Source organism: Centrocercus urophasianus, unplaced genomic scaffold (genome assembly GCF_019232065.1).
Source record: "Centrocercus urophasianus isolate 14NV4802_14NV808 unplaced genomic scaffold, USGS_Curo_1.0 seq_36, whole genome shotgun sequence".
NCBI classification, from domain to species: Eukaryota; Metazoa; Chordata; class Aves; order Galliformes; family Phasianidae; genus Centrocercus; species Centrocercus urophasianus.
Window position 1 is genome coordinate 3,545,224 of NW_024884933.1, and position 17,340 is coordinate 3,562,563.

Genomic DNA, 17,340 nt, shown 5'->3' on the forward strand with positions numbered 1-17,340 from the left:
TACTTTCTTTTGTTTACTGTCTCCCCTCCTAAGATGGAAAGGAGCAGTCAGGTGGCAAACTGAAGCGGTAGGTTAGAGCCTTGGTTCCACATGAGCCTCTCTCCTGGAAGAAAAATAATGCTTGTCTGCTGCAATAGAGGAATAAAGTTTGACAAGATAACTGGAGCCCCAGTCTATTGAATCCACTCAAATAGGAGTGGAGTAATGAGTCATGAATTTTCTTCAGCTCCACCTTGAATAGCTGTCTTTAGGCACTAGCAGCAGACTCATAATCTCAGGTTCCCACTCCCTACCTTAGCTGCACCTTGCCATCCACGTCACTTTTACGTGCCAGCTTTGAGATGTTCTTCCTGTTGGGCTTGGGTTCTTAGTAGGAAGCTCATCATTCACACAGACATTAGGGGTAGAAAACACTGAGCGCCTCATACAAATAAATGTATCATCAAGCAATATTTAATAAAGTTTATTAGGTTATTGAGTATTATCTACAGCCATAAAATAGGATGTGAGAGTTTAAAACTGTACAAAATGTAATGGAGAAGTGAGAAGAGATGGAGACAAAGGAGCGTAAGAGTATTAGAAGTGGGGAGAACACAGCTGCTTCCCAGCAGTTAGGGAAGACACTGGTTCAGCTGAAGGCAACCATGTAGAGTTCCATACACACTGTATTTTATTGTGCAATTTGTGTCCCACCCTGCAACAGAAACTAGTACAAACCCCTATGTTAAAAAAAAAAATCATAAAATATTAGTTTTAAAAAAGAAAGGGGCATATCACACCCCACCCAGTCTTGGCACCAATTCTGTGCTTTAAAAATATACTATGCAAGTAGTTTAATTTTAAAAAGGTACCCTACAGCAGCTGTTTAAAACATGTTCTTATACATACACCACAAATATATATATTAACATTTTCAACAACTAAACTCATTTGTACCTACACAGAACTGAGGGAATAACTCAAGAGCAAAAAAAAAAAAAAAACCAACCATACAAATATTTTTTTCAAGACAAAGAAATGTGCAAAATAACCTCAGAAAGGCAGCATAGTAACCTGCAGAGAGGTCAAGAGAGCAGCTCCTGCTAGTAAAGGAGTGTCATCCTCTCTTTACCTGGCTACTGAGGCAAGAATCTATTTGGGATGTGCTGATTTTGCCTGAATTGCTAGTCCTGGTTATTGAAGATCTCCCCTGCCAAACCCCAGCTCTGGGGAGGTTCTCTTCTTGCTGAAGATCACCCCACCGAAGTCTCACGTTACATTCTGCAGCCACTTTCTGCATTCCTGGTCTTCCTATGGCACTACTGTAGTCACGTTGCTACCGCCTTCTCTGGGATGACTTCCCCAACCCCAAGCAAGAAACAGAACTATTCCTGCTGCATAGCTAAGTGGAGATCATGCTGATGGTCTACAGCAGAAGAAAGCCTGGTTTGGGTGACTAAGTGATCCATTCAGGAAGAAAATTTCCTGGAAGTCATTAGAGAACCACTATGTTTCTCTACAGCTTTAGCCTGGAACGGGCTAAACAGAAAGCAGACCTAAGATGGCAAGACCTACAGCTGTCTGACAAGTGTCAGAGCTCATCCAGCCTGTCTCACCAAGAAGTGCTTTGCAGAAAACATTTGCCCCTTCTTTGTCCCCACATCAGCAAGGAATCCCAAACTAAAACCTACAGCTTTCATTCAAGAGGAAGAGGGCAGGTGAAGACATGGGGTGGCTGCTCAGTCAGCTGACACCCACTCAGAAGCTGCAGGACAGAGAATGGAGCAGGAGAACTGAGAAGGTGATGGTGATAAACAGGAAAGCAAGATTCACTTTTTATGAAGTAACATTAGAACATGGTGAGAGGTCCTGGCAGAGACAGACATGAGCAATATAACCACTTCCTTCAAATAAAGCATCCTGGTGGAAGGGTTCTTGGTTTTGGTGTTAGGGTTTTGTTGTGTTTTTTTGGTTTTTAAAGAACTCAGCAATGATTTTCTCTTGGTATTCCAGACTCTTCCCAATTCCACTGGCCACCCCATGCCTTTCCATTCTTAGCACCTAGTCTTAAGATCACTCCTAGTGCCTTCCCTTCCCCCAGCTATGCTCTTCCCTTAAACTGTTACAGAAGGGCTCACTCCCAGGCTCTGTGACCCCAAGGATGCAGTACAGCCTTTTATCAGGAGAAGCAGGGAAGCACAGAGCTTCTGTTAAGTTTCCTTTTTTAAACTGTGCTGGGGAAGTGACTTCCAAAGAACAAAACACTCCATCGCAAAATAAAGACTCGAGAGCTTGCCATTAAGGGCACATGGAGATTTTTAGCAGTAACAGGAGTACTTTGGCCAAGGATTTCCAACAGTAGCAATGACACGAGGGTGGTGAACCCACTGCCCAGTGGGTCAGCTCCAGACATTTTGCCTTGGTTTCAACTCTCTGTCCCACAACATGAAGGTCATTGGTAGAGCAAGTAACTCTTGAGGGAGGCTGGCAGTGGCAGGGTAGGGATCTCATTCAGTCTTTCCTTGCCCAGAGCAAGCCTCACAGCTCGCCGACACAAGTCCATCAGAGGCAGTGGTTCAGCTGGAAAAGAGAAGACCCGAGACATTAACATCTCAACCTACAAGCTACGTATTCATTTTGTTAACTCTAAAAATCCCTCCCCCCACAAAAACTGAGCAGGATGAGCAATGCCTGGCCTGTTCACAAAACCCAAGCCATTCAGCATTCACAAATCAGCAGCTTCAGCTCATCAAACATGCAGGCAGAGCATGACAGCACTGTAGAACTGCGTGAAGGAAAAGATACTCAGATTCCCTGAAGAAAGTTTACACTCTGCAATACCATTCATTAAAGTTAGTGCACAAGGTCTAGCTTGTGCCTTCCGCTGCAGAATCCAAAAAGCTTTAAAAGATTTACTGAAATGAAAGACTGCAGTTTGATAGCATCGTGTGGTAAAAGTACCCAGGAAGTACTGATGTGTTTTTTACATAATAGGATAACAACTGTCCCCCCTTTCATTTATGCTACATACATCCCAAGAAGAAAGCAAAACCGTATGTCAGAGCTTCATGTCATTACTCGTAGGAAGAAATACCCTGATGGGAAATGCCACAATACATCAAAAACCTGGGAAAAATACAAGCCTTTGGCTACTATGTTGGCATCTTACACGCTTATTGAACAAGATGATACTAGTTTTTCAGGCAGGGTATGTGGGGTCCTTTGTTGCTGAAGAGTCATTTGTAGCATAAGAGATCGAGGTCAGAGCCAGAGTGAACACATTACAGCTGCACAGAAGGAATGTACAGATTACCAACAGAAGCTGTGAGAAACCAAGTCTGTCCAAGCTCACCTGCACACTGCTCAAGGGGGTGGGGGGTTCTTCCTCCCCCAAGAGACAGCTAAAACAAAGGCATCTCAAGCCAAGTAACGACGCTCAGCACGCATCATTAGAAAGCTTAGAGACATCTTAGACCAAACACACCTAAAGACTTGCATTTTTGTGGATAAGTTTGGTTGAGAAGCAGCAATTTTTACAAACTCTGATAGATGCCAACCGGCTTCAGCTTCTACTACAACCCAAATTAATCTGATTGTTCATGCAGCTGCTTTAAGCTTTCCTAGTCTCTCTTATTTTCTACACATGATCATGTTACTGTATTTCTTACCAGAAGCCATTCTGTCAATAAGGTGGACACAAATCCCTTCCTTCCAGGCTCAAGGATAATAACTAACACTAAAAAGCTCAGATAGAAGTGCTGTCAGTAGTCTCTGATTAGGCCACTCCTGATTCTACTTTGGAAAAAGTAAACAATCTCACTGCTCCACATTAAAAAAAAAAAAAAAACAACAAAACATTTCAAATAAGCAACAGAGAAAGCGATTTATCTAGTTTTTGGCAAGAATTCTGAAAAGGAGAACTTGCTTGCTGAAGAGACACTTGGTAACAGGAGTTGCACTCAAATTGGTCCAACTCCTTTAGTTAGCAGAGAGCTGGACCAATGCCTTATTTCCCTCAGTCAACCCCTGCTAAGTATCACAAACTACCACCTTCTGCAGAGGAAGCTGCAGCACAATGTTTTTGTTTGTTTACAGCAGTTCTCCAGAGTTGCCCTTGTGCTTCGAGCATTATTAATGAGGCATCATACCTCTGTAAGTACACCTCTTCAGCAGAAATTGGTGGGTGGAGAGCAATCAAACAGATCTGTCAGGGCACTGCTGCTCCTTCCCAAGCCCTACAATTTGTCACCCGTGTTCTGTGCCGATAGTGGCCCCAGGGCTGCTCAGTGCTTCCTGCAGAGCATAGCTACACTCAGCTCGAGGCACTGCTGCTCTTGCCTGCTCATGACCTACTTCAAGATCCATGCTGCCTCCTTGGCAGGCACAGGTCTCTCTGTACAGCAGGACTACACGTCTCAGTTCTGGCTGTGATACTACCAGAGAAACTTATTACTGGCAACATTCCTTTGGCACTTGCCAGTGTAGCTTACCCTTAAAACCTGTACCCTCTGAAGTACAAATACACCCTATTCCAAATCTGTCCCAGCTCCTCTTGCTCTGTACAGAGATAGCTTGGACAGATATTGTCTAGCCACAGGACAGTGGCCATAGGGGACAAGGGGTCTGGACTTTCAAAGGCTACAGGCATCAACTTAACAAATAATTCCCATTTAACAGTCTTAAAAGCTGAGAAGATCACCTTCCCACAGAGGTTAAGAAAAAGAACTTTGTCCTCACCTAGTCTGCTCTGATAATCCAGTCTTTGCAAAGATAGACCGGAAGAAAAGGCACACACATATCTGACCTTCTTCCATTCACAAGCACTACAATCACTGGACACAGTGCAGCTATTGAATGCTGAGAAGTGGTTAGAGCCAGACACCTCCTTTCTACGTGTGCCAAAATAGCGTCCTGTCATTCCTGGCCTTATGCCCATGATTCACTCCTATGCCGAGAGCACATTACAACCAAATCCAATACAGGAGGTGGCTGTTTCCCTATTAAGTGCAGTTCTGCACAGACAGCTCCACAGGCTTGCTGGCTCTGAAAGGAGCTGCAAGTTTTGGATTTGACCCTACCAAAAACCTGGTTACTGGAGCTGCTGCCATGGCAGGATAAGCTAGGTTCTTTCTTTTTGTTGGTGAGAAAATGCTTTGCCAGGAGCTCTCAGTTCAAAAGACCGCAATTCTCCTGGGTTATTCAGCCTCTCCTGCTCTAAAAGCTCATCCACTAAAACGCTGATGGAAAGAAGGCTGACTGTAGGAAGGAAAAAAAAAATATGGAAAGAATACATCTTTTACTGAGCATTAGGAGAGTTTTTCAACATCCCTACAGTAAGCGTTTACTTTGACTTCCAGAAGTTCCTTAAAGTAACTTCCTCTGAAGTGTCAGTGAATAGCTATCGTACCACTGAATAAGATAAAATAGTTGTTCAGAGCACTTAAGCAGCAGGAGATGCTATATGGCCCTTTTTCCCTGGTCTGACCAGGACGTGTTGCTTTCTAACCACATTAAGACAGGGCACATCAGGTATGCAAGTATCAGTATTGGTACCTTGTCTGAGTTTTAGCATGTTTCTCAAAGTACTTGTACACCGATGTCCTCACAAGGCTTTTCTGGTTAGTCTGGTGCCCAGTTTTCTGGTGCCCAGTGCCACTTGGCTGCACCTCACGTCACCAGCACTAGGAGCTTGCCACTGCTGGCCCAGCATTAGAACAAATACATTCTGAGCACAAATAAAAGCCAAGTGTGCCACAGCCTTTGGACAGGCGCTGTTCTGAAATGCAAGGGAATCTCTACCTTTTTTATTATCAATTTACCACCTGATTTTTATTTCAGTAACAACCATCCAGATTTTCATCCACTTCCTTCACATCTCTTCTCCATCCTATCCAGAGGATCCTATCCAGAGTCACAATATGGCCCAATGGAAACCATTATGAGAGATAAGACTTCAGCATACGTCGGCAGCCAAACCTATTACTAAGCTTAGCAAGGGATTGATGTTACTATTACTAGAAGACCTAGCATGCAAGACGGCCTGGCTACAATATCCAGCCCCCGCACTAGAAATGAGAACAGCCTGCCATGAAAGAGGCAAGCTACTTTCTTCAAAGATGAGACATTCCCACTTCCTCAGACAGGGACCAAATCTTCCCACTCCTTCCTGCAGGGAATTTTTAAAGTCCTTCCATAAGGAATTACCAGAATTGTCCCTCAGAGACTGCTCCCTGTAAAGAAGCACCAGGATTACATTGCAAACATTGTAACTGTCATCAGGAATGTCCTTTTCTTGACATTTTGGTAGCAGTATAAAAGGCTTGTCAGTCCAGATAAACAACTGGCATTACCCTCTCTCATTATACTGCTTTCCTGAATTTCACTTGCTCCCTGCAATGCATTAGTAGCACATGTTACCTAGTCAGACAAGCTCTATTTCAATTGCCATTAAGCATTCGGAAATTAAATCCTACTGCTGACATGAAATGCTCATCTCTTCCACAAAAGTGAAAACCCTCAGCGGTGTAGTAAACTTGCACGTAAGCAGCACACAGATTTGGGCTGATAGAACTAATACAGAGGTTATACTCACGGTCAAGTCCGTTCAAGTAGCGCATCCTTATTTCACAGTGTCCCCACACTGCGCTGACCACTGGATACAGCTTTTTCCCTTTAAGTCCCCGAAAGGCAACACCCATATATTGCCCATCTACAATGAAACTCAGTGTCCCATCATCCATGTCCAGAACCACCAGGAAGGAATCCGGCACAATGAAAGTTTCATCTGGTTCTAGGAAGGCAGGATAGGTTTTACTCGGCTGGTTCTTGCCATCGTGGTACAGTCTGTTACGCCCAAGGTCCCATCCCCACGATTCATGGTTATTTCCTACAAGTGTGGTGTACCCTACAGAATGCAAAGGGGCATCTGCTGTTGCCACCCCTACCACAGCATGTGTGCCTCGCTGCCGCATTGCCCACGTTATCTGCCACACATGCAGTCCTCGTGTGTACCCCACTTTGCCTCTGATAGCGTCTGTGCTCTGAGCCACCGGATGCCGGTGAAATATGAGTTTATCGTCCTCCTTCACAAATACATTCAGCGAGCGATCATCATTGTTCCATGAATGCAATAACTGGACTTCATAGGATACAGGAGGCATGTCCAGTAGCAAGTCCAGACGCGTGGGTTTGCTGTAGTCAAGTCTGTGGAGCTCCTGCTTCAATGGTCTGTACACCGGGTCCCTCATATCCACTGTCTTTATCCCACCTGTGACCTTTTGACCCATCGTGGGTTCCAATTTTGCCTACTTAGAGGCTCCCAAGGCAAGCTCATCAATTCACCCAGCTGCTTCTGCTTTCATTCAGCTCTACAGAAAACGTTGCTTGGAGACCTTGTCAAGATGTCAGCTAGTCAGTATTGCCTAATGGATGGAAAGAAAAACAAGAGACAAGTTAAACACTGTCACACAGCCTTGCATGCAACATTTACAGAGCACAGTATTGACCTGTTTATCAATCCATCCTTCCTTTCCACCAGCGAAGGTAACGCATACCACCTAAGCACTGCACCCTGCAAAGCAGAGACAGAAATGAAACAGGCACTGTGCTAAGTCACTAATGCCCTCTTCAGAAAAGCACTTGAATTCCTCCTCCCTTGTCTAAAGGAGGTATGGATTCAGCTACTGGAGCTCATCTTCTTCCAGTGAATGCACTGCTCCTTACTACCACACTATTAAACTTTGAGAGCTCATCTATGGTCAGACTGTACAGCTGTCCCTGGTTTTACATCATTATCCAAGCTGGAGAATTTGAGCAAAGGATTTCTCCTCTAACAGAAGACTGAGAGCAGTAATGCCTGAGATTACAGCACTCTGGACTGTCTTTGCTTTTCTACCAGCTCTTCCTACAACAAGGACAGGCTGAGCACAACCTCTCAGTGAAGTACCAGACTGCCCACTGATGTTATTTATTCCACCTCCTTCCAACCCCCCTAGAGAAGTCCTCCAAGCTAAGGCTCCATGAAGGAGCAAAAAGTCACGAGGCATTTAATACCCAGAAAAAGAATCCAAACAACTTTAGTAAATTTCTAGAATATACATCTGAGTTTAGTGTTTTTGGGCCCCGTAGTAACCTGCTAGAGCTGACCAGTACAAGGGACTGGTTTATACAGAAAAGTACTCTGCATAGCTTTGATCTGAGCCATCCCTAGCAGCAAAAAGTTCTCTGCAGCTTTAGTGCTGGAACTGGCCTTCAGGAGAAAGCAAGTCATTCACAATACAGTTTCCATTACAGGAAAAGGAAAGCAGGCTGCATTTCAGGATGGATACATTCACATTCCAACTCAAGAAGAGGATCACAGTTAAGGTTTGCAAGTAGAACAGGCACTGCAAACAATCTTGGTTCCTACAATGTTTTTTTCAGTTCCAAAATAACTTATTCACATAACACACAGGATCAGCACTTGGCATTCTCCTAGCAGGTACTCCAGTGCTTCCTACACAGTGCTTCCAGATCTGACAGATGCCAGGGCTTTTCTGGCTAACATTCGTAAATGAAAGTTCTTGGGGAACCCCTACAATGCAAGCATCCCCAAAAGTTAAGGCTATATACCCCAGACATGCAAACACAGGGATTGCCAGGCAGGGTTATCCAGCCATAAATAGCTTTTATTCCTCCCTCAGCAATCAAACAGTTCCAAAAGATAAATAAAAACAGCACTGAACACAAACCATCTCACCAGAACAGTGATCAAACAAGGCAGGAGCTGGGCAATAAAATGAGAGTTTATCCTCTTGAAGAATTACAAACCTTCCCTGGATCAGCTGACCAAACAGCCATGGATACAGGGTGGAGGAGAGTTCTCCTTAGCCCCACTCCAGCTTTGCAAAGTACCTTGAAGGCCTGACTGCGCAAGTACAAAACAGCAGATAAAACCTGCTGAATCCAGCCTCAGGCAACACCCATTCCAGCAACTGTTGACTCCACTGGACTGCTGTAGTGCTAAGAGCAGTTACACCTCCATATGGCCCATCTCAAGCAAGCAGCTTCAGCTCCTCTTCTCCAGGAGAAAAATAAAAATAAAAATCACAGCCTGAGATGCAGAGTGCAGAGGGAGGAACAAGATTCTTCTCACAGTTTAGCAGTTTTCCTTCCAGATTTCAGAGAACCCTCTAAAGAGCTGAAGCCAGCTTGCCTGCCTAGCTCACTTCTCGTGCCTCTACTGTAGCACTGCAACCACTGGAGTGGCTCTGCTCTTGCCCAGCAACACAAACAACCCTCTGTCAGGCAGCTGCCAAACTGGGGGCAGCTATTAGGAGAATTAAAAGTGGGAGGGGAGCGAACTAGCTTTCTAAGAAAAAAAGTGTTATTTTAACATTTCCTGAAGTGAGGCAATCACTCGGGGCCGCTGCCAGCTACAGTCACAACACTTACTCACAACCAGGACCTCATCTGGCATAGAAAATAGAACATGAATCAGGTCTGGTTTAAAAATAAGGTTACTGGACATAAGCAGCAAGGCTTCGGTTTGAAGGTAACGGGAAGGTTTACGTATGCCCTAGGTTAGGGATCAATTCATCAGCCTCCCTACAGCTTCTTACTGAAATTTGGGGGATGCTGTGGGAACAGCACGCTCAAATCTGGTAATTCTTAAAAAGAAAGAAGATTCCTCTTCCTTTCCTTGTTACTTTATCATTCGTGAAGTGCAAAAAGGAAAAATCCTTGATATCCTTTAGAAGTGTCACCCCAACAAACATTACTAAGCTGTAATATAGCTGATTGCAAACTATTCATGGACTTCAGGCGCAACGGCACTGATGGGACAGTCCTCACTGTCCCGTCTTTAAGTCCACATGTTTGTATGAGCTCAAATCCTCAGTTTTACACCTCAAAGCTGACACCAAATCCATCATAAGGCTTCTGAAATTGCTGCTGGGAGTTCTCTCTTTCCAAGGAGATGCACATTAATGCTGACTGGATGCTACGGTTATTAAAAAGTTTCGGTGCAACTAATTTGCTTAGGCTGGGAGAAAAACCATCAGGCTGCTGCAAATGACTCGTGTTGTTCTGCAGAAAGAACCAGAAGAACTATCTGGCATTCCCAAGGCCTATGGCACATGGACAAAGGCTGTCAACAGGGTGTTGGCTACAGCACACTTGGAAGCCTACAGGCAAGTTCAGCTGTTGGAACATTGATTAGGATAAAGGAACAAAACATTGGCAGGAGGAGAAGAGGCAGAGATTTCCTGAGAGCTGTACAGTACATGTGAAAACACTGTATAGGAAGCAACAACCAAAACAAAGCAGGCTGCCAGACTGCAGGAGTATTGCTGCAGACTATTTTGAAGCGTAATGCTCAAGAGAAGTAAGAGAATATAATTCAGTACTCTCCATTAGCAAAACAATGCTTCATTCATTATGATTTATTTTGCCTCCTGCCAACATAAGCTTTTATCATATTTTTCTCAAGGCTGCTGTACCTCAAAGGGAATCACCACAGTTAAAGACAACACAGACAACTGAAACACACTTGGTAGAATATGCCTCACTGCTTGCTTCAAGAAAGCACCCTTTCCTGAACTCAAGCATTCATCACTTGCCTTAGTTATGACTCTTTCCCCAAATAACCTAATAACACAAGATGGACTGTAGCTAGAAAAAAGAGAAATAAAGGGGGAAAGAGATTGCAACAAAGAGGTCAACTAGACTGAGCAGATCAGATACTGAGCATGTGCCAAAATTCAGGTGCAACACAGCTCCTAATTAGGGCAAGACAGCCATGTCTGTTCAGAGCTGGCTCCACTGTCCTGGCACTAACCTGACCTACAACTGCAGGACAGACAGATGCTGACCTTCCTAACTAATGGATTAATGCTCTGGTTATCTTGACATGAGATACAGCCAGCCGTAAATGAAAGGATACATTAGGGATCCAGCTACTCCAAAACTTCTGAACACTAGAGGTTTAAGTACAAATGCAAACACAGAGCACTTTTTATCTACCACATCAACAGCTCAGGCTCTCTGGAATTCTGCTCTGCTTTATAAACATATGCCCATTCCCATGGCACTATTTTATTCCCATGCTATTTTCAGTTTTTCTGTAAGCCTTCTAGACTTAAAAAGCTTTGGAACAATTACAAAAGGGTCCCAGAGCAAAGCATTCACTATTCATTTCAGGGAGTTAGGCATCCCCTCAGTTTAGCTATTCACAGCAAGATGATCTGCTGTACTATAAAGACATCCTAAGCTTCAGAGCATCTGCTTACCAGAAACAGATCAAGGTAGGAGATTAACCATTTCAATTGAAAATGTCAGAGTCCTTGCAGCTCAATGGGAAAGACATGGCTTTTTGCAGAGCTTTGTGAAGAAAAGAACACGCATGGTAGTCAGCGCAGAGCTGGTTTCCAACTTCTTCTGTTTAGCAATCTGCACGAATCAGGCCACGTGTTTACCTACTACAGACATCTCCAAACCGAGGCAGTCATTTCACTTCACCAAAATGTTGTGTACAATAAAGCAGAAACATCCTCTGTTGTGCCCATGGCCCCTTGAGCTGATGGCCAAATGCAACCAAGAACCCAATCATGCTGACGCCATGCAGACAGCAGCCTTTGATATCCACAACAGGAGATTGTTTCCTGGTATCAAATCAACCTCAGTTGCTTCCTGAATGTCACCCGGATCCCATGGGGAAAAATCTCAAGACATGATTTCACATGGCTAGATTAAAAAAAGCCATCCACGCTCAAAACATTGCTTAACATTTCAAGTCAATTCACTTCATTCCTATCTATGTCAGCACTCAAACTCATTCACCTCATCTAAGCACACAACAAACGCAATCTAGGCTATCAATGCGCTGTGTGTAAGCCAAAGAACACTCGCCCGAGCTGCCCTCACTGTTTCATCTGAAGCCACGAGACTGTTCCCCTGTAAGTTTCATCACATAGTAGGAGGCTATTTCAGGTATCTGTATCGCCAAGTGACACAGGAATTTTAACAAGGTAGTGTGCATATTTTCATATTTGAAAGCAGCTTAGCAGCAAAAGCCCTTGAAGTCCCAGTCACACATCCCCAGTATTTGTACCAGCCATTCTGAAACTCACTGTCACTGCTGGTTCCATTAACAAGCCCTGAGCAGACGTTTCCATTTAGCATGGATGTTCACAACTCAAAACCCAAAAGAGCATTCAGAGTTCCAGAAGTAGCCCAACCAAAACAATGAAAAGCAAAAAACACTTGGTGGAAAGCTCATGCTGATGTTTAAGCACCTGTGAGGCACTCAATCGGCCACTGAAAACAGATGTTTTCATTAGGTCAAGTATTGGCAAGCCATTCTCACTCAGTTACAAACTTCACTAGAAAGAAAGACCAGAAGCACTTCAGACAGTAACAAAAGTCTGGTAACAGTGCAAAAATCTCAGCCCTGCTCAACATGGACATTCATCTGGAACATCAGTTACAAGATTATATGAAGACCCTGAAATTCCTTGATCTCCAACTCAGGCTTACTCTCCTATTAAGTTTACTGTGGCCTAACTTCCCCCACATTTATGAAGAGAACTTCTACAGGGAAGAGTCCACACCATGGCATGGTCTACAGAGAGTCGATCAACACCCCGAAGATTTTCAGCCTCAGCAGGAGATAAAACATTCTGCACAATCATTTACTTGCTTACTCCTCTGGAAAGCTGAACTAAAAGAGACAGCCCCTGTAAAATGAGACCACAAAAACAAATGCAGTTTCACTCAGGTTTCCATGACTTCATTAAGAAAACATTAAGTATATATAGTCAATTTTCTTGGGCTGAATATTCATCCCACAAACTAGTAGACAAAATCATGTATGAGCTACTGCTAGCTTGCTGACAGCAGCTCACCTAGATTCACACCTAGCAAATTCTTCAGCTATCTGACATGCTGCCTGCAGACAAACTTCCCCCAATATCCCCTCACATAAAGCTATCCTCTTTCTTTGCTGTGAACTCCAGGAGCTGCTTAGGCACGAGTTTTTTCTCTATATGCTGAGAAGAACAAGTCTCTTCATCACTAACATATAAAGCCAAGCAGGATCATCAGTGCTACATAACATGCTAACTGGGTGTGGAAAAGAACTCGCACACCTCAAATGTAAATAGCATCCAAGCCTTTGTCCCAAAGAATCAGGATTCCCTCTTTTTCTTGACATTAATTCTTAGCATTAAATCTACTGCCTTGCTTGAATTGTGTGTTCCTGCCAACTGCAGAAGCTGATCACAAGATAGCTGCAGTCACCTGCAGCCCTGATGCAACCATTTCAGCAGCACTCTAGTTTGAACACCCTTCCCACTCTCTCTAAAATGCTGATCAAAACTTTGCAGAGGAAGTAAGCTCACCTATGCCAAGGAAGTTTTGCAGTGCTGCATTAGCAGAGAACAAGTAGCTACAAAGCAGACAGCAGGAACAGTTCTACTAGCAATGTGGCTGGAGCTCATGTCTGAGTGTTGCAGCTGCGCTTGGATCAGGGCTGAGCAGACAACCCTCACTGCAGAGCAGCAGTTTGGGCAGCACTGACAACCCTTGCTGTCTTATTCTGTGTAGAAGGCTGATATCGCTGCAGGGGCATCTTCCCCATCCTCACCCACTGAAGAGCAGAAGCAGCTTGGCTCAGTTTGTTCAGCTGTTAGCAGGGCTGCTTGCTCTTCAAGAAAGCGAAACTTTCACCAAGACCATGAAAGGTAGGGCAAGTAAACATAAGATGCACAAATGCCAGCAAACAGGAAAACCCTCCAGTAAAATGAGCCCCTTGGCAAATATCTGTGCACAAGATATGCAAGGGATGGAGAGAACAAGATGCTTAGTATTTGGCAGTGACCTACCTAGCCTACAAAGCTAACAAGCCACATCGCTAAGGCAGCATGCTCATTCAGCTACTAAGCAACTCATTTTGTGGTCCTAGACACCAAGAGCTCTGCTGTCTTGTACATTAAGCAGCTAGCATAACTGTGAGATGCACCAGCAAAGGCTGAAGAAGAAAGCCACAAGCCTGTCACTGAATAACACAGCTGTGAACCAGCTTGTACTATGCAGTGATCCACTCCTTGGATCAGATGTTTCTGCAGAAGCTTTCTAGCTGTTCTGGAAACATTGAAAGGCAGTGTGATGAAGACAACATGACCTCTTACACCCTATATGGAGTGGTTGGGTCTCCAGAGCACTAAAGTTACTTGGAAATCAGTACATCCGAGTGAGGTAGAAGTTGGGGGGAAAAAAAGGGACAACCCATCCTCAAGCCACCTACTAGAAACCAACTAAAGTTTCCACTACCACCTACCTAGCAACCTCCTGCTAGCTGCAGTGCTGCCTAATCTAGCAGCATTGAAAGAGGTTACTCTGCAAAGTGTTTGTAATGATGGAAGGAGCTCAAGCAGAAAGTTCTGCCAGAGGTCCCAGCAGTTGAATGCTAGTTACAAATGACATCTATTCTTCCTTTTTCCCCCCTCTCAGAGAAACTATGGTATTTCTTTGAATTGAACTCAAGATGGTTTTCCTGACAGAGGAAATTTAGTAGGTATTTCAGGAAAGTCATCAGATTCTTTACAGCTCCCAGATAGCTCGTGCATGCCAATGTCAAGTCACAGAGCAGACACGGTGTTTCTTCAAGGCTCTGTAAAGCAGCTTCTCAGAGGCAGATCGGAACCATCTGACTACTCTGGTGATCCTGTCTTTGGCGGGCATTAAGTCTTAATACAGACAAGGCTTGCAGTTGTCAGGCTCTATTTTTCACTCAAACCATGCACTTAGTGACAGACTCTTCCTTAATGAGCTTTTAGAACCACAGCAGAACACGTGTGCTGCCACAGCCTCTCCCACTTATGACTAACATGTTCTCACAGGCACAGCACTACGATCAGCATGTATACTGACATAATGACTTTGCCCATCAGCACAATCTATAACCTCTCATCCACCCCACAAGCCTGAACATACTCCAGTGTATTGCAGACAGCACTGTTTCTTAACACATACTGGGCTGGAGATCTGCCTTTCCTTCAAGGATAAAAAGTAGCAAAGCTGGCTGCAGACCTCTGCATTACACTACAGCAGTTTCTTCTTACCTCCTTGTCTTACCATGTGTCCATTTCCTTTCCATTCTTACTCATGGATGGGGGCAGTTACAGAGCCAACACTGTGCTAAACTCGTGAGACTTTGGCTAGAAATACTTTGTGTATTGGTCTTGTAGCAGACATGATAAAAGGAGTCAGGCAATTTGCTGTGGTTTTCCAGCATGCAAGTACACAGCAGAACTCAACTCCAGACATCCCTCACTTTGCAGAACACTGCCACATAGGCATACAAGCACCTGCATGACAGGATAAGCATTACATGGCACAGTAAGTGCAGCTGAGTTGATCTTGGGACCGTAGAGAAGACAGGGTAAAATACACAGTGAGCAGGGACTGACTGAACAGAACAGAAAGCCAGTGACTTGAGCTCTTCCTTTGTAAAACAGGATGGAGTCCTGAGTTCACCATCCCACACAACTGACAGCTCTGCATCTTAGCCAAGGGCTGAGAAACATAGCCAGAGTCCCTTCCCATGTCCCACATCTGCAGCTGCAGTAAGTGACCTTCCTTACACCTCTCCCCTTTGCTCTTCTCCAACATCCTGCTGGTCTAGAGGATCTGTCTGTAGCCAACTGGTGAAATGCTATTTTCCAGGAGCAGCTTCAAACTTACAGTTTCCAGCAAGTATTTACAGACAGCTGTTACAAACACAGGGAACTGATTGGATGAACTCCAGTTCCAGGTAGAACTAATCTAAACAATGTGTAAACCAAGCTGGATGCTACAGGACAGATTGGCCTCTGCTCAGATGATGGTCAGCTCAGCTAGCAGCCTAACAACTCTCTCTCTGCAGCTCTCAAGTTAACAATGCATGGAAGTGGATTGCAGACATTCCTCATTTTAAACACAGAAGATGTGGACAGGCTGTAGGAGGGATATGTTGCTGCTACTTAAGATCAGAAACAGCGAGTTCAGCTTTGAGCCACAGCACTGCGCTTTTGGAGACCAATTCTTTTGGATGAAACAGCAAGAAAGCTGTGGCTTGGCAGTTATATCTGAGCGAGGACAACACCTGCATATAGTCTTTATAGAAGTAGGAAAACCCACACAAGCCCCTTATTCCTCTGAGAAAGGCACAGGGGACAAATGGCAGCAAGGTCACAAAGCAGCAGAGCTAACACAGACGAAAGCCTGGAGAAAAACTACTAAATTACTACAATTACTGTGCTCTTATGCTCAGCCCCATTCCTGCTCAAAGAGCTTTGCACACGTTAGCCATCAGCAGTCATTCTGCAGCATAAGCTGTTACCACCTGAAGCACCGAGGCACTTGTCTGAGCATCTTGCCCTCCAGTGTTTCAGCATGCAGATACCCATATGAAGAACACAGAAGCACAGGATCAAATACGACACAGACCAGGCAAGACAATTCCTGCATACCATGTTATCATCTCACTGGCCACATCTGGTCAGATACTAGACATCCTAGCATCACCTTCAGCCAAGATCTGTCAGACAAATGATTCTTCTACTTGTGTCAAGAATACATTCTGTGGGGATGGGATTCCCTTATACTGAGACAAACGTTTTTTGGTAGAGCTGTACTGAATCAATGTGGAAGCAGTGTTCAGTGTAGTCTCTGCCTTAAGGGAAAGCACTAGTGTCTTGGAGTTTTGGGAGAGCTGACTCCAAGGAGAAAAGCTAAGCTAGCATAGAGATTCCAGCAGCAGAAATCACCTGCACAACACACAGGCTTTTCACAGCTTCAATTTCCTTGCACGCTCTCAAGAGACAGCTCTGATCTGTTTGCAGACTATGGGAAACCAGTCACACAGCTAGCAGGAAGGCAGACCACATGACTCTTCCACCACCCCCAAAGGATCACCTTTCCTATACTTTTGAACCCGTCTGACCACCTCAGGCACTTTTTCTCATGTTATTGAGACTCTGCATGTAAACAAGTGGTGTTTCCAGGGGATGCCTCCCATCCCAGTGAGGCTGAAATCTGTTTGGCACACAGCAAGCACAGAAAGCCCCAGTTTTATAAACAAGCTGCACTTGAAAGACTAGTTTGTGGGACTGAACTACCAAGCACGCTGTCTAACAGTACTTGTCTTACAACTTCCCTCTTCCTTAGCAACCAACTCCATGCTGCCTTTCTATTGCCACATTGCCATCAAATTAAAGAGCACCCCCCTCTTTTAAAAAACAAACAAACAAAAAGACAAAAACAGCAAAACCCTTCTGTAACCAAGAATTTCACTGAGGCTTCTGATCAGATACCATACAACATCACCCTTAGACCATACAAAGA

At 44.4% G+C, this 17,340-nt stretch overlaps 1 protein-coding gene across 2 annotated transcripts; it reads right to left on the reverse strand.

Moving 5' to 3' along the window:
• Nucleotides 1-447: 447 nt before the first annotated feature.
• Nucleotides 448-10,370, reverse strand: SPSB1 (splA/ryanodine receptor domain and SOCS box containing 1). Of its 2 annotated transcripts, XM_042831677.1 has the most exons (3): nt 7,485-10,370; nt 6,572-7,400; nt 448-2,559 (listed from the first exon to the last, which is right to left on the reverse strand). In XM_042831677.1, the coding sequence occupies exons 2-3, from the start codon at nt 7,263-7,265 to the stop codon at nt 2,432-2,434; spliced, it is 822 nt and encodes a 273-aa protein (XP_042687611.1). In that variant the 5' UTR covers nt 7,266-7,400; nt 7,485-10,370; the 3' UTR covers nt 448-2,431. The 2 variants fall into 2 exon arrangements, with proteins under 2 accessions (XP_042687611.1, XP_042687610.1); XM_042831676.1 differs by having other exon boundaries at nt 6,572-10,370.
• Nucleotides 10,371-17,340: the final 6,970 nt, after the last annotated feature.

What these genes read in the sequence shown, in the direction of transcription:
- SPSB1 (XM_042831677.1), bottom strand. Translation starts at nt 7,265, where the DNA reads ATGGGTCAAAAGGTCACAGGTGGGATAAAGACAGTGGATATGAGGGAC. An exon ending in CTACTTGAACGGACTTGACC is followed by an intron (nt 2,560 to 6,571) that starts GTGAGTATAACC and finishes TCTCTTTTCCAG; the next exon opens with CTGAACCACTGCCTCTGATG.